General features: G+C 46.7%; 1 protein-coding gene across 1 annotated transcript in view; it reads left to right on the top strand.

Moving 5' to 3' along the window:
- The first annotated feature begins 884 nt into the window (after positions 1-884).
- The window catches only part of SMYD3 (SET and MYND domain containing 3), a 714,934-nt gene continuing 690,711 nt past the window's right edge, over positions 885-25,107 (top strand). The window contains exon 1 of the mRNA XM_054983157.1: positions 885-1,048. Within this exon, the coding sequence (XP_054839132.1) occupies positions 900-1,048 (149 nt within the window). The 5' untranslated portion in view covers positions 885-899. The remainder of the gene's footprint in view (positions 1,049-25,107) is intronic.

Raw genomic sequence — 25,107 nt, 5'->3', positions numbered from 1 at the left:
AGAAGTTCAATGCAATACAGAAGGTGTTAGGACTGGAGATGTTTCAGATGTGCTGTCTTAGTGCAGCAGCAGAGCTTATCTCAGGTGTCTGCAGAAGATCCCAAATTCAATGGCTTGCCCGGTCCAGGTTGGGAAATTCCTGGAGACTTGAGGGGTGGAATCTAGAGAGGATGGGGTTTGGGGAGGGAAGGGGCCTCAGTGGGATATAATGCCATGGAATTCACCCTTCAAAGCAGCCATTTTCTCCAGGGGAACTGATCTCTTTGGCCTGGAGATCAGTCGTAATTCTGGGACATCTCCAGCTACCACCTGGAGGCTGGCAATTTTATCCCTGATAAGTCCATTTAAAAGGTTCAAAGATGGTGGGAAAGCCTCGGCCAGTCAGACTAGCCAAGACTGACCTTGTAAGATTTCCTCTAGTTCAGTTTGAAGCGTGCTCAAGTCCGATCCTGAGGATAGGAATGCCAGTCAAAACATTTCCTGTGGCCATGTTTTAAAATGCACTGAATCGCTCTCCGCTAAGGCATTACCTTATTGCCAAGAATTCAGATGTAAGCCCCGCTAATTTCCCTGTGCAAAGGAGCCGCCAAAGACGCAAAGAGCCCAGTCGAGGGGCTCATTTCCCTGTTTCAGCCTAACATGCGAAAAGGGAATTTTTACTCTATTGACAGGCCTGGGACTGGGAGAACACTTAGAGGTCGTTGTGATGCCCCTGGGAGTGGAAACAATTTTAGACGGGATCGGAGCAGGAGAATCTCCTGACCACACACCCTGCGCTTTTAGCCCTTACTAAAAATGGTTCCTGCGGCAACGAAAGCGCTGTCACGTGGGGCTCAAGGCGGGAAGGAGGTCGGTGGCAGCGGCCGGGTGGCTCGTCCTTGAGCTCCGTCAAAGCGGCCATGGAGAAGTTTGCCAGCCCGGGCAAAGGGAATGGCCTGCGCCTCACCAAGCACGCGAAGCCCGGCGAGTTGCTGTACCGCGCGGAGCCTTTCGCCTATACCGTCACCAAGAAGCGCCTGGGAGGCGTGTGCGAGCGCTGCCTGCGCAGGTACCGGCCGAGCCTCCCTCCTTTCCTCTCGCTTGCCGCTTCCGGGCCCTTAGCTGTGCAAGTGAAGCAGCCGCCCGGATCGCCTTTCTCCTGGAAAGCGTGGCAGGGCAGCACAGCGGTTGAGTTTTGTAAACTCGCAGCCGCTTTTGTGGTTCTGTCCACTCCAAAGCGGGGGAGGGGGGGGGGCTTAAGCGCAGCTGCCTCCCCCGGGTGGTCCGCGTCTGGTGCTCCTAAGCATGCTGTGAAGGGCAGGATAGTTGAACGCCACCCCGCTCAACTCCTCCCCGAGGATGTTTCAGTTTGGGAATACAGCATGGGTGAGGCAAGATAGAGATAGGAGTGCTTCCCTTCAAGTGGAGTTCCAAGCTGAACTGGGCTCCTGCTGATTTTTTAAAACGACATTCCCCACAGCAACTATGTAGCTGCAGGGAAATGAATTGGGCTGGGTCTGCACCCGAATGCGTAAAAAAAGGCCTCATCTAGCTTGGTCCTTACAAGGGTGGTGCTGTTCAAGTAAGAAAATCGTGCAGAAATTAGGGGGTGCTTTTGTTATAGTTTATTTCTTACAATAGCCAGTAGATGGCAGTACATGAATGCAATACAGTTTTAGCTTTTTATGGCTTATCGAAAAAGCTCCTTGCTCACAAACATAAAAAGAACATGGTGGTTGTGGGTTTTCCGGGCTGTATTGCGGTGGTCTTGGCATTGTAGTTCCTGACGTTTCACCAGCAGCTGTGGCTGCCATCTTCAGAGGTGTAGCACCAAAAGACAGAGATCTCTCAGTGTCACAGTGCTGTGACACAGTCCCAACGTCAGGAACTACAATGCCAAGACGACGGCAATACAGCCCGGAAAACCCACAACAACCATCGTTCTCCGGCCGTGAAAGCCTTCGACAATACATCATCTATCATTGTACTGGGCTGTTTTTTAGGTAGGGATTCCAACTCCCTAGAGGAAAAATATGTCCTTTTTTATTAGAGATTTAATGGTATGTTATTTACCAGGTAATGTTATTTATTTCCATGCCATGAAAATCTTCAACTGCCTTTTCCACACATTATTAGAGGGAGAAGACATTTTTCGCCAAGCCTGCTTGCATCCTTATTTTTATGTGTGATCAGGGCTGGAGCTAATGGTTTCTTTAGATATTTGTAGAAACAAATAATAACAATAACATTCAATTTATATACTGCCCTTCAGGATGACTTAACACCTACTTAGAGCAGTTTACAAAGTATGTCATTATTATCCCCACAACAAAACACCCTGTGAGGTGGGTGGGGCTGAGAGAGCTAGAAGCTGTGACTAACCCAAGGTCACCCAGCTGGCTTCAAGTGGAGGAGTGAGGAATTAAACCTGGTTCTCCAGATTAGAGTCCTGTGCTCTTAACCGCTGCACCAAACTGGCTCTCTTAAAATACCACTAAAGGGACAACTGATTCATAAATATAAAGTAGAAGCTGGCACCTCATGGTCAACCTTTAAATGTTCAATATTTTTCCAACTTTTTGAAACAGCATTTGAGGGGGAAGGGAGGAGGAGAAGGAGAAGACATATATGGTTGCCACTCTCTAATTGGGACCTGTAGTTCTCCCAAAATTACAGTTAATCTCCAGTTAGGTAGCTGTGTTGGTCTGCAGTAGAACAGCAGGATTTGAGTCCAGTGGCACCTTTGAGACCAACAAGATTTTCAGAGTATAAGCTTTTGAGAGTCAAAGCTTGCTTCTTCAGATACTTGAAGATAACTGTATCTGAAGGAGGGAGCTTTGACTCTTGAGATCTGTTCCCCTGGAGGAAATGGCAGTTTTGGAGGGCAGATTTATGACATCATATCTGGAAGGTGGAAAGGAGGACAGTATTGCTGGATAGCAGCTTTCCTCCCCTGCCCACCCACATAGTTGCCCCTGTGCTAGGCAGCCAGCTGTGACTCCTCCCTCACCCAGCTGCCCATCCCCCAGCCAGATCATGGTCGCTTCTGCTGCAGCCACCTCACCACCCTCCTCCCCCACGGGGGTGAGCTGTAACTCTGCTCGTCCCCTGCCCAGTGGAGAGAGGGAGCAGCAACACCTCCTGGGCCTGTTTGCCCGCCACTTCACCACCTTAGTGGCAGCACAGTGAAGCAAGCCATGACTCATCCTCCACTTTGCTGTTCAGGCAGTGAAACTGCAGGTGGGTGGTAGAGGAGTATTGGGGCCTTGGGGAGATTTAATCCCCCCTCAATTTTTTTTTAAGTTTTCAGATTTTTCTACAAACCTGGGGGTTCCCTCAAGTTTGCAGAAAAACCTGCTTTCTGTCTCCATGGCACTTATCCACCAATTTAAGTATCTGCAGATGGAGTCATGTTGAGAATTAGAAATATTGATGAAGGTGATGATGATTTATATAGAACCAGCCTAAACTATTAAATGAGAAACACCACCACTTGCTTGTAGGGATCTTTATGTAATCATTATAATTTCCCAAGACCGAGAGTCTGTCTACACGAGATGCCTTGGCGCATGTTCGGCAAGTGTAGGGAGATGCAATGTTAGCCAGGAAGTGTAGTTTAAAAAGACAGAGCTGGCGGAGATCACTCTTCAGAGGGTTTGTTAATTTCATCTTTGCCTCCCAAAGGCTCTATCAGTTTCACCTCTCCAGTTTAAAACTGTGGGATCACAACCAGAGGGCAGTGAGAAATGGAAATGGGCTGGAACTGCCTTCCAGAGTTGGGCTTGTACCTGGAGAGGTTATAATAAGCTGAAGTTTTCCTTCTGGCATTTCACAGCCCCTTCACACAGCTTCAGTGTATAGCAAAGCCTTTGCCCTGCCCATGGTTGTCTTTTTAAACTACCCTTCCTGGCTATCATTGTATCTCCCGACACATGTTCTTCACTTGTCAGATGTCTCGTGTAGAGAGACTCAGAGTTGATAACCAGAGAGAGAGACTGGCCCACACAAGAGACAATAACTTGCTCTCCCTGGTATGCTTCGTTGTATGCTTAGCTTGGGGGGGAAATGCCAGGCTGGGGTGTACCTGGAAGAGAGGAGTCTCTTTTGCCATCCCTTCTCCCTGTGTTTATTTAAATAATTTAAATCACTGTCTGCCTTTTTTGCTGAGACTCAAGGCAGATTACACAGTGTAAGTCAATACAATCAGTGGCTGTGACCTTCAGTAAACAGTACAATAGGGTAAGGATTGCAGAAATGTGAAAAGAAGCAGGAATCCGATACAGAACTAAAAACAATGTTGAGACAAAGCATAAGCAAATTGACATGACATATTAAATGAACACAGCTCTATCCAGTAGGAGCATACTAACAGCAACAGACTGTATACAGCAGTATGGTCAACAATCACTGTTGACCTTTATCAAAGCATCTCTTTGAACTGTTTCCTTGAATCATAGCCTTCTTTGTGTGTGTGTGTGTGTGTGTGTGTGTGTGTGTGTTATGTGCCGTCAAGTCGCCTCCGACCTATGGCGACCCTATGAATGAAAGACCTCCAAAATGTCCTATCCTTAACAAACTTGCTCAGATCCTGCAAACTGGAGGACGTGGCTTCTTTTATTGAGTCAAGCCGTCTTGTTTTGGGTCTTCCTCTTTTCCTATTGCCTTCTACTTTTCCTCGCATTATTGACTTTTCCAGAGAATCTTGTCTTCTCATGATGTGACCAAAGTACAATAGCCTCAGTTTTGTCATTTTAGTTTCTAGGGGGAATTCAGTCTTGATTTGATCTACTACCCACTTATTTGTCTTTTTGCGGTATCCGCAGAACTCTCCTCCAGCACCACATTTCAAATGAATCAATTTTCTTCCTGTCAGCTTTCTTCACTGTCCAACTTTCACATCCATACGTCGTAATGGGGAATACCATTGTTTGGATTATCTTGATCTTGGTTTCCGGAGAGACATCTTTATCTTTAAGGATTTTATCTAGCTCCCTCACCTCTGCTCTTCCAAGTCTCAGTCTCCTGATTTCCTCGCTGCAGTCTCCCTGTAGGTTGATGAGTGAGCCAAGGAATAGAAATCTTGGACAATTTCAATTTCCTCACTGTCAACTTTAAAACTGTGTAACTCTTCAGTAGTCATTACTTTTGTCTTCTTGATGTTCAGATGTAATCCTGCTTTGGCACTTTCTCTTTTAACCTTCATCAGTAGTTGTTTCAAATCTTCACTATTTTCTGCCAGTAACGTGGTGTCATCTGCATATCTCAAATTGTAAAATGTTCCTTCCACCAATTTTCACTCCAGCTTCTTCTAGATCTAATCCAGCTTTTCTTACGATATGCTCTGCATAGAGGTTGAACAGGTAGGGAGATAATATGCATCCTTGTCTGACACCTTTGCCAGTTGGAAACCATTCTGTTTCCCCATATTTTGTCCTAATAATAGCCTCTTTCCAGAGTACAGATTGTGCATTAAAACAATCAGATGGTGTGGCATCCCCACTTCTTTTAACACTATCCATAGCTTTTCGTGATCCACGCAATCAAAAGCTTTGCTGTAATCAATAAAACACATGCTGATTTTCTTCTGAAATTCCATGGTGCGTTCCATTAGCCATCATAAATTTGCAATGTGATCTCTAGTGCCTCTTCCTTTCCTGAACCCAGCTTGAACATCTGTCATTTCTTGTTCCATAAATGGTAAGAGTCTTTGCTGTAGAATCTTGAGCATCACTTCGCTTGCTTGGGAACTTAATGCAATAGTCCGATAGTTGTTGCACTTTTTTGGGGATTGGAATGTAGACTGAGCGTTTCCAGTCTGTGGGCCATTGTTTTGTTTTCCATATTTGTTGACAGATTCTTGTTAAGATTCTGATGACTCCATTTCTGTAGCTTGAAGTAGCTCTATTAGTATTCCATTTACTCCAGGTGTTTTGTTTCTCCCAATTGCTTTGAGTGCAGCTTTTACTTCACTTTCTAAGATTTCTGGTTCTTCATCAAAGAATGCTTCATCAAAAATATCTGTCATCTTTCCATCTCTTCTGTATAGTTCTTCAGTGTATTGTTTCCATCTTTCCTTTATTTTGTCCTGATCAGATACTGTATTTCCATGTTGATCTTTCAGCATCCCAAGCCGTGGCTTGAATTTCCCTTTGATTTCCCAGATCTTGTGGAACAGATCTCTTGTTCTTCCTTTTTTGTTGTTCTATTTCTTTGCTCTGGTTATTATTATAGATTTCTTTGTATCTGCGTGTAGATAGTTGAAAAGCTGCATTTAGAATTCTGACTATTTCTGTCACTTTTTGCTTTTGCTTCCCGTCTGTCTTTAGCAATTTTAAGAGTTTCCTCAGTCATCCATTTAGGCTTCTCCTTCAAAAGACTATTCCTTTTGGCTACAGGAATAGTCTTTGCACATTCTTCCTTGATAATATCTCTGGTTTCAGCCCATAGTTCTTCTGGCTAACGATCAATTAAACTTAGTATTATAAATGTGTTCCTTACCTGGTCTTTAAATTCTTCAGGAATATTATTTCAAGTTCAAGTTCAAGTTAGCCTTTATTGGCATATAGAATATTATTTAGATTGTATTTTGGCACTATAATTCTTTTACTGTTTCTCTTCAGCTTTATTCTAATTGTTGATATTGGCAACTGTACCACATTCAGCTCCTGGTTTTGTTTTAGCAGATGGAATTGAATGTTTCCATCTTTTGCTTCCAATTATGTAATCTCTTTGGTTTATGTATTGGTTACCCAGTGATTTCCACATGTACAATTGTCTTTTCGGTTGCCTGAAGCATGTGTTAGCAATGAACAGGTTGTTGGCTTCACAAAATCTATGAATCGCTCTCCTGCTTCAATTCATGATCCTGGTCCAAATTTTCCTACGTTTGATTCTGCTTTGTCTCTTGCTTTTGCATTCCAATCACCTATGATTATCAGCATATCTTGTTTAGGTGTGTGATCAATTTAATCTTGAACACTTGCATAAAAGTTTTCGATTTCTTCCTCCTCAGCATCTGTAGTTGGGGCATAAACTTGGATGATGGTTATGTTAATAGGCCTTCCCTAAGGTCTGATTGATATTACTCGGTCAGACTTTGTGTTGTAGCTCTCGACTGCTTGTGCTATGTCTCACCTCAGTATTAGGGCAACACCATTTCTTTTGAGTTTGTCATTTCTGCAGTAAAACACTTTGTGGTTTTCTGACTGAAAATGTCCTGAGTCAGTCCACATTAGTTCACTCACACCCAGTATTCCAATGTTTAAACGTTCCATTTCTTGTTTTAATATTTCCAGCTTACCTGGTTGCATACTTCTCACATTCTATGTTCCTATTGTGTGTGTCGCACAGTTTTGGATATTCCTTTTGCATCTATTCACGTCCGCAACTGGACGTCCTTTCGGCTTTAATCCAGTCCCATCGTTAAGAATAGCGCTATTTGTACTTGTCCGCGGCTTCTTATCTGTGTGAAAAAGACCTCCTGAATAATTTGGCTTGCATAGCTTGTGGAAAGCTGGGAGAGTGGGAACTTTCCTGACCTCTTCAGGCTTGCCATTTCATAAAGCGGGGGCCTCCACAGAGAATGTACATGTATGGACAGCTGTTGATTTTTGCCCATTGGCAGAGTATATTGAGCAGGTGGGCAAAGTGTCTTCTTCTCCCATTGCAGCACCATTTTACTTTGCTGGTGATGGCTTGTAAATATCGAAAATTTTAAAAGCTTACTTGTGATATATAGGATAAAGTAGAAGTATTACAATTTGCGTGGAAAATGCTTCCAGAGTTAAGAGAGATAAGAATAACAGTGTGCTTATATACCTCTCTTACAGACAGATTAGTGTCCACTCAAAGCGACACAGTCAGTGTTATTATTATCCCCACAATATAGCTGGGGAGCTGGGGCTGAGACAGGGTTGCCAAGGCCCCTTACCCTCCCAGTGGGAAGGAGGGACCAGAAACATACCTTGCTGGTCTCCTCTTGTGCAAGTGAAACACACATGTACACTCCCGCCAGGTGCGATGGTGTCTTCTGGAAGTGACATCATTGTTCCCAGCAGTGGGCCTTCTGCCAGACATGATGACTTCACTTCTAGAAGTGACGCCTATGGGCAGCATGCCCACTATGTGCTGGCCTGGGAGGTTTCTGGGACAGTTCTCCAGGGCCTTTCCCCCTGCTGGTCAGGTGAGCGGCAGCAGGGAGCAGAGGCTGGGAGTAGGGAATCCCTCACCCCCACTGAGGGACCAGTAGCCCTAGGCTGAGAGGCTTACCCAAGGCCACCTGCTAAGCACATGGCAGTAGTGGAATTCAAACCAGCAGAGTGCTGATTTGTAGGCCAACAACCAACAGAGGCTTGCTATTTTGTCAAGTAAAATAAAACAACATCTTTTACTAATAAATATTAATGTGTGCCAAATGAAAATTCTCAGCATGTCAAAAAACAAACAAACAAGAAACCAAAACAGCAAGCCAAAACAATATAACAAATTACTTGATGTTCATTTTTTTCTTTTATGGTAAATTATTTTTTACATAAATTCAAAGATAAAATAAGTGAGAAACAAGCAATTAAATCATGGATAATAGCTAGTCTAATTTGCAATGACAAAATTAGTTTCAGTTATCTGTCTTCATAAAGTGTAAAAGGGGATTTGTTTTATGAAAGTACTCTGGAAAGTTCTCGTGGAGTTGCATCATTATAACTACAGATATTTGAATTGGTATTAGTTTTTGTGCCATTGAAGGATATTCTTCTATCCATTTTAAATATTTGTCCTTGGAAGAAATTTGAGGATCTGTATTACAACCATTATTGTTGTAATACAGATCCTCAAAATTCTTTCAAGGATATTTCCATTTTGAAGACAACTTTCAAGAAATAAAAAGGGGATCGGATGTTCATGTTGTTTTCTATTTCTTCAAGTACTGTATTAGGGGAGTTTTAAAAAGCCGTTGTTGTTGTGGCATAAAGAAGGTTAACAATTCCATTGTCCTGGGTGCACTTAAAGTAGGTCTTTGGATCCTGCTCAGTATCTAAAATCTATGTGGGAGAGGTTTCAGATTTGAGGGAGATAGAGGGAAACATAAAGCTACAATGCCTCACCCTTCTTGTCTCTACATATTCTGTCTTGTATCTGATGCAGGGAGATTTGACTCTCAAAAGCTTATACCCTAAAAATCTCCCTGATCTGTTAAATTTTCCTTGGGAGGCCCAGCAGCCTGGCAGCCGAATCAGAGGAAAGTGGCTTGGGAGATGAAGCTGGCAAGCCAGCACTGCCATGGGCAGCAGCTTGGTATTGGCAGAGAGAGCGAGGCAGGGCAGTGCCCCAGCACAGAACCAGGCAGGGGAAGGGTGGCTTGTGAAGTAGGGCCACCAGGGAGGCACTGCTATGGCTAGTGGCCTTGCGGCAGCAGGGAACACTGCACGCAGTGGGTGCCCAGCCCTGGGGCAGGCCAAAGGAGGACAGCAGTACAGTGAGCAGGCACACAGGGTGGAGGAGGGTGGAAGGTGACAGGTGGGGCCGACAACAGGGCAGCAGCACGTGAGGCTGCCTATGGCAGCCTGGGCAGTGACTAGATTACTGGAGGCAGGGATGGGGGGGGGGTTGGAGGCTGGGAGTGGTGAAGGGGACTCCTGTAACAAGCCAGAGAGGAGTGGAGAATGTCTGGCAAGGTAGCCCAGGAGCTCATCCAAGAGAGAAATAGGGGAGTCACGGGTGACATTAACCCACCTCTCTTTCTGAGGCTTGGGACCCACAGTTTGGCCCCTCCAGGACCTCTATGGCAGTAGCCGAAAGCAACAGGACCAGCCAGGAGCAGGACGAGCCTCACATCAACCATGCCTGGTTTACATAGAGAATTGAACATTTATTTGGCAAAATACCCTATTTCTAAAGCTACTTCATTGCTATGTTCTGTTGAGAACGATGTACTCTTAAAGGAATTCTTGTGTTAGATATTTTAGAGCTATGAGAAAATGTAGTAAAATTAGCAATAAGCAGAAGAAAAATTTATAATAAATAATTACTAATATACACAAATGTGAATTATATTAATACGTAAATAGAGTTTACTAAAAGGGTAGAGTATCTGGAATTTCAAGATTGTAAAATGAACTAATTTTTTATTAGGTCTGTCATGAAAAACCAACATATCCCATTTACTCTCATTTTGCTCATGGTTTTTGAATATTCCATAGCGATTTTGTAGTATTTATTTTTTATCTCGGTCCTAATAGACCAATCACATTCCTATAGTGATCCTTATATGCCTTAACCAAAATAGATCCCCTTGTCACTTGTCATTCTGAGCTATGCTCCTACTACTGTCCATTAATTTTATTTTGTTCTTGTCATGTACCCAGTCTTATCCTTGCCTTCAAAGCCCTATATTACTCAGTCTATTCACATCTGAGATGGGTTAGCTTCATGCTTTATACTATCCTTTACATCAGTTTTCAAAAAACTGGAGGATATTACAATTTGTGCTTGGGGAGTTGCTTGAATGAAGAAGAATATTTGCTTTGTCCGGGGTCTGAGCCCCAGCCCCCAGACTTGACAAGAGGGAACAGCAGGTCAGTCGGGCTGACAGGTAAACAGAGGGGGCAGCCAGCAGACAGCAGGTCAACCGGTCAGCCAGCAGACAGTAGGTCAACCAGTCTGACTGGCAAGCAGAGGGTGCAGCCGGGGGACAGCAGACCAACCCCTCTCACGGGCAAACGGAGCCAGAACCTGCCTGTGCCAGGGAGAAAGGGCAAAGGCCCAGGGCCCCAGGCGGCAGGGGGAGATAGAGGGAGGCCAGCTAGTCCCACTCCCCTGGGGAATGAAAGGGGGCTAAGCAAGGCAGAAGGGAGCAAGGGCAGAGGGATTGGGGGCCCAGCAGTCACCCACCCAAAGCCCTTACCTGAGGAGGAGAAGCAGCAGCCCCAACAGCCCAAAGCCATGCCCCAGCTAGAAAATAGTATGGCCCAGGAGTTGCCAAAAGCCAAGCCACTCTAGGTGGGGCTATTGGAGGCACTCTGCAGGAAGCCCTGGGCAATCAGCCAAGGAGCCGCAGCTGGACCCACCTTCAGCCATCAACCCAACCAGGGAGGCTGGGCTGCTAGCCAGGGGACTGCAGCTGGACATGCCTTCAGCAATCAGCCAAGGCAGGGAGGCTGGGCAGCCAGAGAACAGCTGGTGCTGGTCAGTGGAGCCAGATCAGCTACCCCAGCTGCAACTGCTTGGTGCAACCCAAGACCAGGCTGGAAGAGGGGTGGGACAGTAGAAGGAAGCCCTATAAAAGCTGGCTCGGAAGAGCCCTGAGGTGGTGGGTTTGAGGAGGAGTGATGGAGCGGAGTTGGAGTGGAGAGAAGCCAAGAAAAAGGCAAGAAGGAGAGTGGAGGCTTGAAGGAGAGTACTGGGAAGAAGAGATGGTGGAAGATGCAGGGGGTAAGCAGGCCAGGTTGAGCAGGCCAGCGAGTGGATTGAGAGGGAGTCAGGGTGATGTATACTGCCCCTCCTTCCACAGAGCAGGGTCCTGCAGAACCCCTGGCCCCCTTGTGACATCAGGAGCAGATCGCCCAGCGCCTCGCCCAGCGCCACGCCCAGCGGCAGCTGTGGCAAGCCCTGACAAGTTGGTGGCCCATACAGGGAGAGACATTCCGACGCAGGCGCGAGTCAAGGGCCGGCCTCCCCAGGCCGCTGCCCCAGCGGAGCTCAGACTGGGGCGGGAGGAACGCCCGGATAGGATGTGGGGAAAGCTGGAGGCAGCCTACCAAGCCGCTCCAGCGGAACTAGCACAGGCAGTGGAGCCGCGGATGCAAGCTGGCGCGCTCATAGAGGCCTTGCCAAGGGTTTGTGCCTTCGTGTGGGAAAGTAACCCACTGCCCGGCAAGCAGGTACAGAGTCTATACGCCACCGTGAGGATAGGCCGGCTGATCCTACAAGCCCTATTGGACTCTGGGAGTGCAGTCTCAGCAATTCGACCCCAACTCCTCCCAGCTGCCACCCCAGCGCACCGCTGGATCCCGGTGACGGATGTGATGGGCCGCACCCAGCCGTACCCTACAGCCCTAATCACGGTAGAGTACCTAGGGGTCCGCCACCAAATGGAAGTTGCCCGGGTAGCCCACCTACCCGTGCCAGTGCTGCTGGGAAGAGATGCCCCAGGGTTCTTCAGGCTCCTCCAGCAGGCAGCGGAGAAATTGGGAAGAGACGCCCCCGGGATCGCCGGGCTACGGCCGGAGGCAGCAGGGGAATTGGCAGACCCACAAGTTGCCACCGCTCTGCAAGTGGAGGAGGCCGACAACCTGGGCGAGGGTCCCTCCACCAGAATAGGGACAGGACCCCGGACTGAAGACCCATCTGGGCCTTCGGCCGATTGCCCATTCTGTGATGCCCAAGGGGCAGATGAGTCCTTGCAGTGCTTGTGAGAAACAGCAGCTCGTGAGGAGGAGCTAGTGCGGGATGAGTGGAGGTCCCAACGGCTCCCGCACATCAAGAAGCAAGGAGGGGTTTGGGTTCGCATAGCTCGCGCCCCAAATGGCCAGGGAGAGGTCCGTCAGCTATTGGTGATGGTGGCCTACCGGGCCGAAGTCCTCCGCACGGCCCATGAGCATGCGTGGGCCGGGCATCTGGGGCACCACAAGACCCTGAAGAAGATCCTCGAGCAGTTCTTCTGGCCCTCCGTGAATGCTGACATGAAGGCCCACTGCCGCTCGTGTCCCACCTGCCAGCGGGTGGCAGCCTGCCGCCCACCGAAGGCCCCCCTCTCCCCACTACCCGTCATGGAGACGCCCTTCCAACGCATCGTGATGGACTTCATCAGACCACTGCCACACACACCCCAGGGCCACCGCTTTGCCCTGGTGATTGTGGACTACGCCACGCGGTTCCCCAAAGTCATCCCACTGAGGACCATGCAGACCCCGGGGGTGGTCTGGGCACTGTCCAAGCTCTTCGCGATGGTGGGGCTGCCGGATGAAATCTTGACGGATCGAGGGGGCCCGTTCCGTGCCACAGCCAAGCGCCAACTCTGCCGGAATTTGGGGATCCGACAGGTGTTCCCCTCGGCTTACCACCCTCAGACAGATGGTTTGTAGAGCGGCTGAATGAGACCATCAAAGAGGCCCTGAAGAAGATGACACGGGACAAGCCTCACCAGTGGGACCTGTACATCGACCCACTCATGTTTGCCCTCAGGGAAACCCCGCAGGCCTCCACTGGCTTCAGCCCGTTCGAGCTGCTGTATGGGCGCAAGCCAAGAGGGATGCTCTCCTGGCTGACAGAACGCTGGGGGCCCCAGGCCAGCAGCCCTGCGCCCACCACACAGGAATACATAAGCCAACTCCGTAACTGGGTGCAACAGTCCCAAGCCGAGGCGAACCGCAGACTGACTCGCACACGGGCGAAGCAGAAAGCTGCCTACGACCGGGGTGCACAGATGAGGGCTTTCCAGGCTGGAGAGAAAGTCCTGGTGCACCACTCGGTATTTCCCAGAGAGGAAGGGGACCCATGGAGGGGCCCCTACCTGGTCCGGAGGGTGCTGGGCCCCACTACCTACGAAGTCCAGTGCGGGGTTGGCCGGCGTCGGTGGAGGACCCTGCACATGAATCTCCTGAAGCGGTGGCATGAGCGCCCAGAGGAGGAGTGTGGCATGGCCGAGGACCTGTTGGAGCTTCCTGACAGTGAGCTGCCATGGACCTCCGAAGCCCCGGAGTTTGAGGAGCCCAAGGTGGACCCCCGGCTTGATTCAGCTCAACGGGCCCAGCTAGGAGAACTCTGTGCACGGGTTCCCGGGGTCTTCTCCCGCAGGCCGGGCAGCACCAGCCTGATTCAACATGCCATCCCGACTGACCCAGGGCAGACAGCCCGGGCTACCTGGTGCCCCATCCCCAGGAAGCGGTGGAAGGCAGTGGAGAAGGAGACAGACGAGATGCTCTGGCTGGGTGTAATCGAACCCTCCCGGAGTGCCTGGAGAAGCCCAATAGTCCTCGTGCCCAAGCTAGATGGGACCACCTGGTTTTTCATCGACTATTGCGAACTGAATAAGGTGGCCCAGTTCGACGCCTACCCCATGCCCTGAGCAGATGTGCTGGTGGACCACCTGGGGTCCGCCCGTTACCTGTCTGCCCTGGACTTAACAAAGGGCTACTGGCAGGTGCCCGTACGGCCGGAGGACCGGGAGAAGACGGCCTTTGCCACCCCACAAGGCCTCTTCCAATTCAAGAAGATTCCGTCTGGCCTGCATGGGGCGGTGGCCACCTTTCAGCGGCTGGTGGACCAGGTGCTGGGAGAGTGCCGGGCGTATGCCATGGCGTACATTGATGATATTATCATCTTCAGCCCCGACTGGCCCACCCACCTCCAACACCTGGGAGCCGTCTTAAGGGCCCTCCAACGAGCTGGGCTAATGGAGAACCCAAAGAAGAGCCACCTGGGGTTCCAGAAACTCCAATACCTGAGCTTCGTGGTTGGGGGAGGACGAGTCAGGCCACCACCGGACAAGGTGGCCTCCATAGCCGACGCCCCACAGCCCAAGACCAAGAAGCAGGTTCGGCGATTCCTAGGACTGCTGGGGTATTATGGACGGTTCATCCCCCACTTTGCCTCCCGAGCGGCGCCCCTGACAGACCGCTTAAGGAAGGGGCTGCCCAACCAAGTCCAGTGGACCCCAGAACTAGATGCAGCTTTTAAGGACTGCGGTCAGCCCTCTCCAGCGCCACTACCCTATGGAACCCGGACTTTGACCGGCCCTTCACACTGGCCACAGATGCCTCGGACACCGGCCTCGGGGCTGTGCTGACCCAGGAGCGGGATGGCGTGGATGTCCCGATTCTGTTCCTAAGCCGGAAGCTCCAGCCTGCCGAGAAGCGCTACGCCACAGTGGAGCGGGAGGCCCTAGCGGTCAAGTGGGCGGTGGGGGCCCTGCAGTACTACCTGGCCAACAACCCCTTTGTACTGCTGACGGACCATGCACCCTGTAGTGGCTCCATCGCATGAAGGCGCACAACCCCAGGGTGCTACGGTGGTACCTCTCCCTCGTACCCTTCCAATTCACCGTCAAGTACCGCCAGGGGGCACGGCATGTGGACGCGGACTTCATGTCCCGCATGTTCGAGGCTGAACCGGACCCCCACAACTCAAAGCCAAGCGGGGGGGGGGGTGTTTCTGGGGTCTGAGCCCCAGCCCCCAGACATGACAAGAGGGAACAGCAGGTCAACCGGGCTGACGGGCAAACAGAGGGGGCAGCCAGCAGACAGCAGGTCAACCGGTCAGACCGCGGACAGTAGGTCAACCGGTCTGACTGGTAAGCAGAGGGGGCAGCCGGGGGACAGCAGACCAACCCCTCTCACGGGCAAACGGAGCCAGAACCTGCCTGTGCCAGGGAGATAGGGCAAAGGCCCAGGGCCCCAGGCGGCAGGGGGAGACAGAGGGAGGCCAGCTAGTCCCACTCCCCTGGGGAAGGAAAGGGGGCTAAGCAAGGCAGAAGCATATGGCTACCAATTTTGTTCTGAAAACTTTCTAATATGAAAAAATGGAAGTTTAACTACAGAATATTGTTATAAAGTGATCAAATCAGATTTTGTATTGATGCAGTATTTGCTGGGGCTGGCTGGCTACAAATAACTGTCTTGCAACTATAACAAGTGTTGATGAACTGGGAGGATTGCCAAAGAACGCAATCAAGCATGTTAGTTCTGGGTTCTCTGTTAAAAGAGGATACTTAGTCTTGTTGCTTTCCCTCAATAGTTTTTCATAGCACCAGTCAGAACCACAGCCAGGTCTAATGCTGACATTTTGCCTCATCCCTTGCAAATTCATATGAAATTGCCACCCTGGCTCTTGTGGAAGTCAAGATAAGTTGATAGTGAACACTAGAGATGGGCACGAATGGGGAAAAAAATGAACCATGTAATTCGTGGTTCATCAAATTTCACGAACCTGCCCCCAGTTCACAAACTGGTTCATTTGGTTCGTGAAAATGTCACATCCAGGTCAGAAAATTGTCACTTCCGGGCCAGCAGAAGGCCACTTCCAGGTCAGCAGAAGGTCTGCAGGAAGTCCATTACATGTTGCCTAGGAAATTGATTGATCACCACTAGGCTGTCTGCAGTGACAAACCAAAAAAACAACCAAAAGAACCAGCCTAAGGTTCGTGGTGGTTTGTCAGTAATAGGATCTGACGAACTGCTGGTTTGTGAACCTTGAACCGGCCTGGTTCGTAATAGGATCTGACGAACTGTTGGTTTGTGAACCATGAACCGGCCTGGTTCGTCATGAATTTTGGTTTGTATTTTGGTCCGTATCCATCTCTAGTAAACACTCTTGCTGAGGTGGGTGGCAGGTTGTGAAATGTTTGATAATACAACTACCATCTGGCTTGCTAATTATCGATTCAGACAATATGTATGTTGCATATAGAAGACTTGTGGTTTTCCATCAAAGCCCTTATTTCCTTGGCAGTCATTTTGATTTGCTTGGCAGTCATTTTGATTGAATCACTGTAAAGATTTGCTATGGTTGATTCCCTAGTTTATTTATTTAGTTTATTTATAGTCTGCCCTTCTTACTGACACTCAAAGTGGATTACACAGTGTAAGTCAATATGCTCAACAGCTGGAATATTCAATAAACAATGCAATAGGGTATGCAAAAGCAAAATTTTCAAAAATTTGAAAACAAGCAAAAATAAAGCTGAAACAAAGTAAGAATAATTAAACAATGCAGAAATCACCCAAAAGGAATATACTTACAGCAACAGGTAGTTAAAAAAACTGTCCTGAATAATTCAGTTTTGCAAAGTTTGTGGAAAGCCAGGAGAGTGAGAGCTCTTCCAATCTCATCAGGCAGGCCATTCCATAAGGAGGAATGACTTGTCTTGATTTTATGTCATGGTTTATGTCTTGCTAAGTCCATGCATCTTAAATCAGACTGCTGATATTTTTAGACTTGTATGCAGTTTTCCTTCCTTTGACATACTAAGTTGACAACTAGTTTTGAGCAAGTTTTTTTTCTCTTGCATATAAGGTATAATTAATGCAGGTTTTGCTTTCAGTAGTTAACAAGCCAGGTTAGTTTTTGAGAAAATACTGATATATTGACAGTTTTCAGATTTTTTAAAAAGTTGTTGAAACAAAGAAGGAAAATGGTGGTTAACATCCCTGATCAGTGTCATTGCCCAGGATCACAAAACAGCAATTGTAAATTATAGGAAGATAGATATAAATGCAATATTAGAAAAAAACATTTCTAACATTAAGAATGTCTCAGGGAAGTAACAGGTAGGTGGGATGATAAAATTTAACAGTTTTCATCTGAGGATAGGTGTCTTGAGGTGACTTGGAGAAGAGACTGGATCCCTTTCAGGTGATAAATGTTGGACAATTTGTAATTAGGTTTGAAAGATTTATAATAACATGAGCTCGTTTTTTTTCCTTTAAAAAAATCCCAAACCTTCTTGCTTAATATTGCTGATCAGTCTGGAACTTCAACTGATGTTGAATTTATTATTAGTTGTAAAACACTTGAAAGAAGCACTTCATATTAATTACAGGGTTGTTGGAGTTAGAAAGCTGCTAATACGTAATATAATTTCCCAACGTTCTGTCACACGCAAGGTAACCAAGCAATGGATCGCAGGGCTCTACAATTAACAACTGCTTGGTTTCTCAAGAGTGCCTTTTTGCTCTTTGGACAACATTTTGCCATCTTCTGGGCATGGAGTAAGGATCACTGGGTGTGTGTGTGTGGGGGGGAGAGATTTGTGAATTTCCTGTATTGTAGAGGGGGTTGGACTAGATGACCCTAGAGGTTCCATCCAACGCTATGATTCTATACGGACTGTAAACTGGAATCAAAACAGGAACAAAATCTATTTTTCACAGCTGATCCTGAGATCACCAATTGCAGGCTGCAAATTTTGTCACCACCCCATTGATATCTTCTGGCCTGGTCTATACATGGAGCTGAATGAGGGGATAGAATGGCCTGTACCACTTCAGACTGCAGTTCAGAGGTTTCTTTTTGTTTTCACATTTTCCCTACATTAATAATTTCCTATAAGTAGAAAACTAGTATGGCATCTGAAAGGCTAGCCTAGAACAGTATCATTATTTATTAGTACATAATAGTATTAATAGTAATATTATTTATTAGTACATGAAGGAGGGAAAAATGTGATGCCTTCATCTCCTGATGTCCTGAAGTGGTGTCCCCTGTTTTATCACCGCAGCTCTCCTCCACCTCTTTTTGAGGCACATGTAGATCAGGTCTTAACTTCTTCTACTCAACTGAATGGCTGTCACTCATTCCCTTAGAGAATAGTAAAGAGTTGCACTTGGGGAAAGTGTTGCACTGGACTCCACACACAAAGGCCATGAGGTTGCTATGGTATATAATTTGTTCTATGATTCTAGACCAAGTTGGCTAATTTAGAATTTTTTTCAGTATATAGGTTCTTAACTAGTATCCCCTTGGGAAATAATTTTGTCTGAATAAGGGCTTCAAGGTTTTCCCATGTGAAACAACTCTCCAGCAGCCTAATTATTTAGGTTTTTTTTTAAACCTTTTCTCCACCTCCAAAATTATAACTGCCAGTACATATTCTCTATTCATGTAAATGTGTTTGCTAATAGTGAGTTTATATAATGCTCAGTCACGCATTCATAGTTTTTAATTACAGAACTAACTGATGGTATGTTTTCCACAGAGAGCTTTATTTGTCCGACCTTAATTGCAGTAAGGACTGCATTTTCTTTAGTCACCACAGGTGAGCTGCAATTTGGTATAAGCTTCTAAATCAGGATATTTCGGGCACTGATTCAAGTGTAGCAGACTTTGAAAAAATGTTCATTTTATTTTCCAAATACAGAGTTACTTGTGCTGAGTATATCCCAGCACCCTTTTTGCTATAAATTCTTTGAGGCATGAAATAGCCTGCTAGTTGTCTATTTCTTTCAGACTTCAATAAATGGATATCAATTTGTTCTAGCCACAAATTGTAATTAATGCAGAATTTTTGCCTCTAAGACAGTGTCTGGTCTGATTTAATATGTTTAGTAATATCCTTTGCAGCTCTGCTTACTATATTTTACCCCTTTTAAGGGGCAGAAATTGTGTCATTTATTTTTGTTGCACTTTCTGTGGACAATTGAGATGCAGACTTTGCCTCAGGAGCTAGTGCAGCCTGGGAATGGAGGGCTGAAACTCTCAACAGCCTGCCATGATTGCTGTTAAGTAACCAGGACAGAAATCCTCCATCAGTCCTTGGCTAGAAGCCACATATGTAGGTACAGAAAAGAAATCAGGACAGGAGCAAGCGGTTGTTCTGTTTATATATAGAGATTTTAATAGTTGCACAGAAGGGAAATTTTCTGTCGAAATCTCTGAGGTTCATGCTTTTACCAGAATCAATATTAGAAGCAAATTGGGCAATACATATTGGATCATTTTCTTATAAGTGGTGGGGAACAAAAAGACTCCTTTCTTCTTTATCCATCCAACATGTCTTTCCTGCCTCTGATGTGTAGCCACATATGTGCATACACTCATAAAATCCAAGGTACATAGGTCCACCAGTAGATACTCCAGATAAAGTTCAGTTGTTTTCGGGCACAGTATGTGCCTGTGTAGGGTATGTATTCCCTTGTTCATCAATATCAATACCATAAGAGCTATACTTATTATACTGCATTTTATCACGGTGATCTTTTATGTAGATTAACTGTACAATGTATATTCCACAAGCTAGATATATACATTATTACTAAACTGTAATATGTTGGGGTGTTCAAAAATGCTGCCACAGAAAGTATATTGAAATTTTATGTTACTAGGTCTATACAGCTTACAGTTTTGGCTTTTGGATAAACCTTTGTATAAAATGTGACATTGTTATGGGGAAATCTTCATTCTGTTGTAAAGAAACACTATTTTGCATGAAAAACAATGGCCCATTTTGAATAATTGGCTCACAATTCTGTTACACTTACAACTTTGAATGCATGTTTTACAATTAAACTTGATATAAATAATTTGCAGTTTTTCAGCCTATGTTGTCTATATGGGGAGTTATTTTAAACAAGCATTTGAGGATGAATGAAATTGTTCAAGAAAATACTGTTTGCTTTAATACTTTCAGTTTAAAAATATGGAAGGGAAATTATTTCTTCTTTTGAAGATTCCTGTAAAATTCATGTCAGCACTTTGTTTCTGGGTTAATTTCAAAGTGACGGTTTTTATCTTTAAAGTCCTTTATGGCCTGAGTTCAGGATTTCTGAGGGAACATTGTCCCCCCCTCCACCTCCCCAAATCTACTGAAGACCAGAAATACGTTTCTGCTGTGGGTGCTTCCTCCTTAGAATTCTTAACTGTTTTCATCTAACAATAGAAGATTCTCTGTGAATGTTCAGTGTTTATGCCATTCCTTACTGAGGTTCACCAGATTTGAGAACTTGGCTATGATAGGCAGTGAGAACTTTGGTTTTTAAATAGGTTTTTGATCTCCAGAGCATTTTAGTTGGGTTGGTATTATTCTTGCTATAAATATTATGCCGCCAGTTGTATTTTTTTACCTTGGATTTTAAGTGTGTGTGATAAAGTATATATGTATAAAATTTGGTTTTTATTATTTTTCTCAACTTTGAATTCTCATTTGAGCTGTAATTAGAGTATAAATCTTGAAATAAATATAAGCAGGAAAATTATTTAAAATGTTTACAATAGAGTTCAGTAGTTACACGTAAGTGCTTCTCTGTACTGTGGGGTCTTGGTGCTGTACAAAAGTTGAGCAGGGCCAGATCTAGGGTTGCTGGCACCCAGGGCAACCCTAACCCGACCCCCTCTCGTGCTCCCGGCGATGCATGATGATGTCATTTTGGTGATGTCATCACACAGGTGCAGAGCAGTGGAAGCAGCGGGTGGGGCTGGGAAGCCGCCCACGCCATTCGTCTCTCCACAGGCAAATGGCACAGGCGGCCTTGCAGCTCCCCGCGCTGCCTTTCGCCTGCCCCGCAGGACAGGGGGCGGCCAGCTTGCAGTGCGCCCCCTGTCCTGCAGGGCAGGCAAAAGGCAGCGCAGGGGGCTGTGAGGCCGCCTGCGCCGTTTGCCTGCCCCGCAGGACAGGGGGCGGCCGGTTGCCCCCTGTCCTGTGGGGCAGGCGAATGGCGTGAGTGGCCGTGCTGCCTTTTGCCTGCCCTGCAGGATAGGGGCAAATGGTGCAGGCGGCCGCACTGCCTTTTTCCTGCCCTGCAGGACAGGGGGTGTGCGGCAAGCTGGCTGCCCCCTGTCCTGTAGGGCAGGTGAAAGGCAGCCCGGGGGGACTGCGAGGCTGCCCGCGCTGCCGCCTGCGCACTCCGGCAGCTGGCAGCTGCTCCCGGCACCCCCTCCCTGGTGGTGCCAGGGGCAGACTACCCCCCCTTCCCCCCTCGATCCGGCCCTGAAGTTGGGATTCGGTATTTTAATGCATCATGATCTCCCATCCATTTTTTCCAGTCAAATAGCGTTCTTAACTTCAGTATCCAGGAAGCTTTTCCTTCCCCTGTCAAACAGATCAGACCAGTGATGGCAGAAATCAGTGCTGGTGCCCTTTTCCTTCCTTACAATAGATGAGGAGTAGAGATGGGCACGGAGCGGCATTTGCCTACAGACCGCTGGTTCGGGGTTCGTGGGCTTCCACGGACCACGGTCCACGAACTTTTAACGGACCAGGCCTGGGTCGGGAACCGGTTCGAGAACCGGTTTGAGTCAGAAAAGGCCTTGGTTTCCCCCCAGATTTTCACTTCAGTCGACTTTCCCCACCAAAGGTTCTCATGTAATGCTCCTCGATTATCACTTTTCCAAAGAGACAAACAACAACTTCCCCTCCCCTATTCTGACTGACCCTTACCCACTCTTGGGGGAAGGAGAGAGACTTGTGCTCCTGTCCAGGAGAGGTGGCTGCCCACAAAACCCACCTACATGGGGCTGCATCAACAAGAGATGCCCTCCCTGGGGGCGGGGAGACTAACTCTCCATGATGGGAAATGAATGGATGTACTTGAGTGAAAGCCAACTCCGCAACAGGATCATGTAGCAATTCAAAGGCCCATTGCTGGAATGGAAAGCACGGGAGGGATGGAAAGGATGTCTTCCACACCTTGAGGGAAGGAAACTTATGCTACCCTGTTCAGAGGGAGCCTCTTTGGGCAGTGGACAACGAGTCCCACCTTAGTGACGTGGTGTGTCAGCTTGCTTACTATCAAGCAAGCTGACCTGGGCCACTGTCCTACTTCTCACTGGAGTTTGGGGATTGACCCTCAGAGAGGCCCTTGCGCTCACAAGAGCAGGACGGTCGCCGACGAAACCCACTTCACCGAACGTGATGCAGTCCATCGAGGAAGCTCATCATGTGCCTTAGACTGTTTTGTCAGCATACAAATCAGGGTGGATTTGATTTAAATCAAACTGATTTAAATCACGATTTAAATCACGATTTAAATCACTAGTCAGTAAGGCTTGATTTAAATCATAGTTTTCTACATAAAGACTAATTCTTGCTGGTATAACTTTAATATGCAAGTAGATGAAGATTTTTAGAATAACAACTTTTCATATTAGTTTTACAGCTGTATAAAATATTGATTTTAATACTATTAGAAACACATTATGGTTAATTTATTGTGAGATGAATTATCCCCAGTTTAGGTTAATCATTCATATTTGGACAACTTTTCTGTTGTACTTTATTGGAAGGAGAAAAATAATCATTACCTTAATAATAACAATTTAAATAGTTTTATTTATTCAACTGAAACAATAATATTACAGCATATGTTATTTGCTTAAACAAATATCCATGTTTGTTAACTAATTTGGCTAAACAAAATATATATATTTTAAGAAACAGACTGTCAGCCCAGCCTACACATGAAAAACTTAAATACTGTCCTCTGTAGCTCACTCGTCATCTTAATCTTCTTCTTTGTTCATAATCTGGAAAAGAAAAACAAGCTTTCCTGCTTTATCGGGTCCCAAACGATTTCTCAATTTAGAATGAATGAGTCCAAAGGAAGAGAATATTCTTTCAATGCCTGCAGAAGAAGCTACTGCTGTTAAAAGTGAAATCATTACTTCAACAGTCTCTAAATCCAAGTGCTTAAGTGACTTCCACCAGTTCACTGGTGTGACTTTCTTTAAAATATCTTCAGCAAACATATATTTCTTGAATGGTTCCCCCTTAGCTCTGAAGTTTATTATAGTTGGCATTACAGATGGATGATTGCTGGATACCCATGTCATAGCTAACTCCTCTTCCTCAGCACTTAAGTTTTGACCCTGGTACTGGATATTGACAATATTTGCCAAAAAATGAGCTGGAGACAGTGCTTGTTCCATTCGTTTTTTTAATGCTTGTAATTTAATTCTGTCCATGTGTAGTTCTGTTTTTAAGTGTTCACTCAGTTCCTTCCAAATTTCAACAGCATCAGCAATAAAACAGCTATTTTTCTGTATTTTGTTTAAAGCTTCAGAGATGGGTTTCAGGATGCTCAGCATATGTTCAACATTTCTCTTAAGCCCAATGTTGAGGATTTTGGCCGTAACAGTGCCATCTATTTTATCTCAATTTTGTTCACAAACTGTCATCAGAATAGGCCAGTTCTTGATATACTGCTCAAAACAGTCCACCACAGAGTTCCATCTAACATCTTGTGGGAGCGTTAGCTTGGTTCCACCCATCCTTTTCAGAGCTGCTGCAGCAAAATGATTGTTACGGAAGTATTTAGCGATTTCAACAACATTAGTCTTTATTTCTGGAACACTTAAGTCTTTGGCTAAGAGGTGCAGCAAATGAGCACTGCAACCATATGTTATTAGTAGGGGTGTGCAAGGAAAAAACTTTCGGCTTTCTTGTTTCAGCATTAGCCGAAACAAGATTCTCTATCGTTAAAGCCGAAAGCCGAAACAAGAATCTCTTTCGGCTTTCGGCATTCTTTCGGCATTCTTTCAGCTTTTTTCTATGGGAAAATGCCTCCGTCTTCCAGGACGCCTGGAGGAGGCATTTTCCCACCGAATAAGCCCAAAATTGGTGGGGACCTTCCTCTAACCCTTCTCTAACAACCACCCAAGTTTCAGACAGATTGGACTTTGGGGGGCCATGTTATGGCCCCCCAAAGCAGGTCCCCCCATCCTCCCATAAGAAAGCGAAGGAGCAGCATATTGTTAGCATGCTGCTGCTAATCTTTCTTCATTATTTCCTATGGGGAAAAAATGAAGAGGCAGGCTTCCTTTGCCAGGGGTGGCATTTTGCATGCAAAATGCCCCCTTACCCTCAGGGGCCCTTCTCCCACCCTTCCTCCCACCCCCCACCAAGGCTCAGCCTGCTCCCACTTGGGGGGGCCATTTCATGGCCTCCCCAAGTAGGTGCTCTAATCTCTACCACTGACAGCTGGGGGAGGCTTGTCTTGCCAGGGGTGGCATTTTGCATGCAAAATGCCCCCCAGCCCTCAGGGGCCCTTCTCCCACCCCTCCTCCCACCCCCCACCAAGGCTCAGCCTGCTCCCACTTGGGGGGCCATTTCATGGCCTCCCCAAGTAGGTCCCCTCAGCCCCCAAAGTCCACCCCTCACAGCCCCACACAAACCCAATTCCCCCCCAGCTGCCACACACAGACCCAAATCCCCCCAGTAGCCCCTCACAGACCCAAATCAACCCCCACCTGCCCCACACCCACCATAACCCCACGAACAGGCTGGCCTGCCCTCCCCTTTTGGGAACCCCTAAACTCTCTTTCCCAGGGCAATTCCGCACAGACAAGGGGTGCCACAATGGTGGCAGTGCCAAATCGTCCCTGGGAAAGAGCACCTGCCCTGGCACACAGACAACCACCCCCCTGACCCCCCCCACCACCTGCAGAGAAGGCTGGCCAGCCTGCCCCATTGTTCCCTATGCTGGGAACCAACCTCCCATCAAAGAAGGGAACACACACACAATGATTAAGTTTAAAAAACCTTTATTTTATAATTTTCAAATTACAAGTGGTCAACAAATCACAACATATTACACTTATTGTCCCTCACAGCACAACACAACACAATTAACTACACATCAGAGAATCTTAAAAACAATTTTTCTTTTGAAATGGACAAACTGTAAAGTTTTGAACATTTCCACA

This window comes from Eublepharis macularius, chromosome 1, assembly GCF_028583425.1.
Source record: "Eublepharis macularius isolate TG4126 chromosome 1, MPM_Emac_v1.0, whole genome shotgun sequence".
Lineage (NCBI taxonomy): Eukaryota > Metazoa > Chordata > Lepidosauria > Squamata > Eublepharidae > Eublepharis > Eublepharis macularius.
This window is presented reverse-complemented; position numbering and strand designations above follow the sequence as displayed.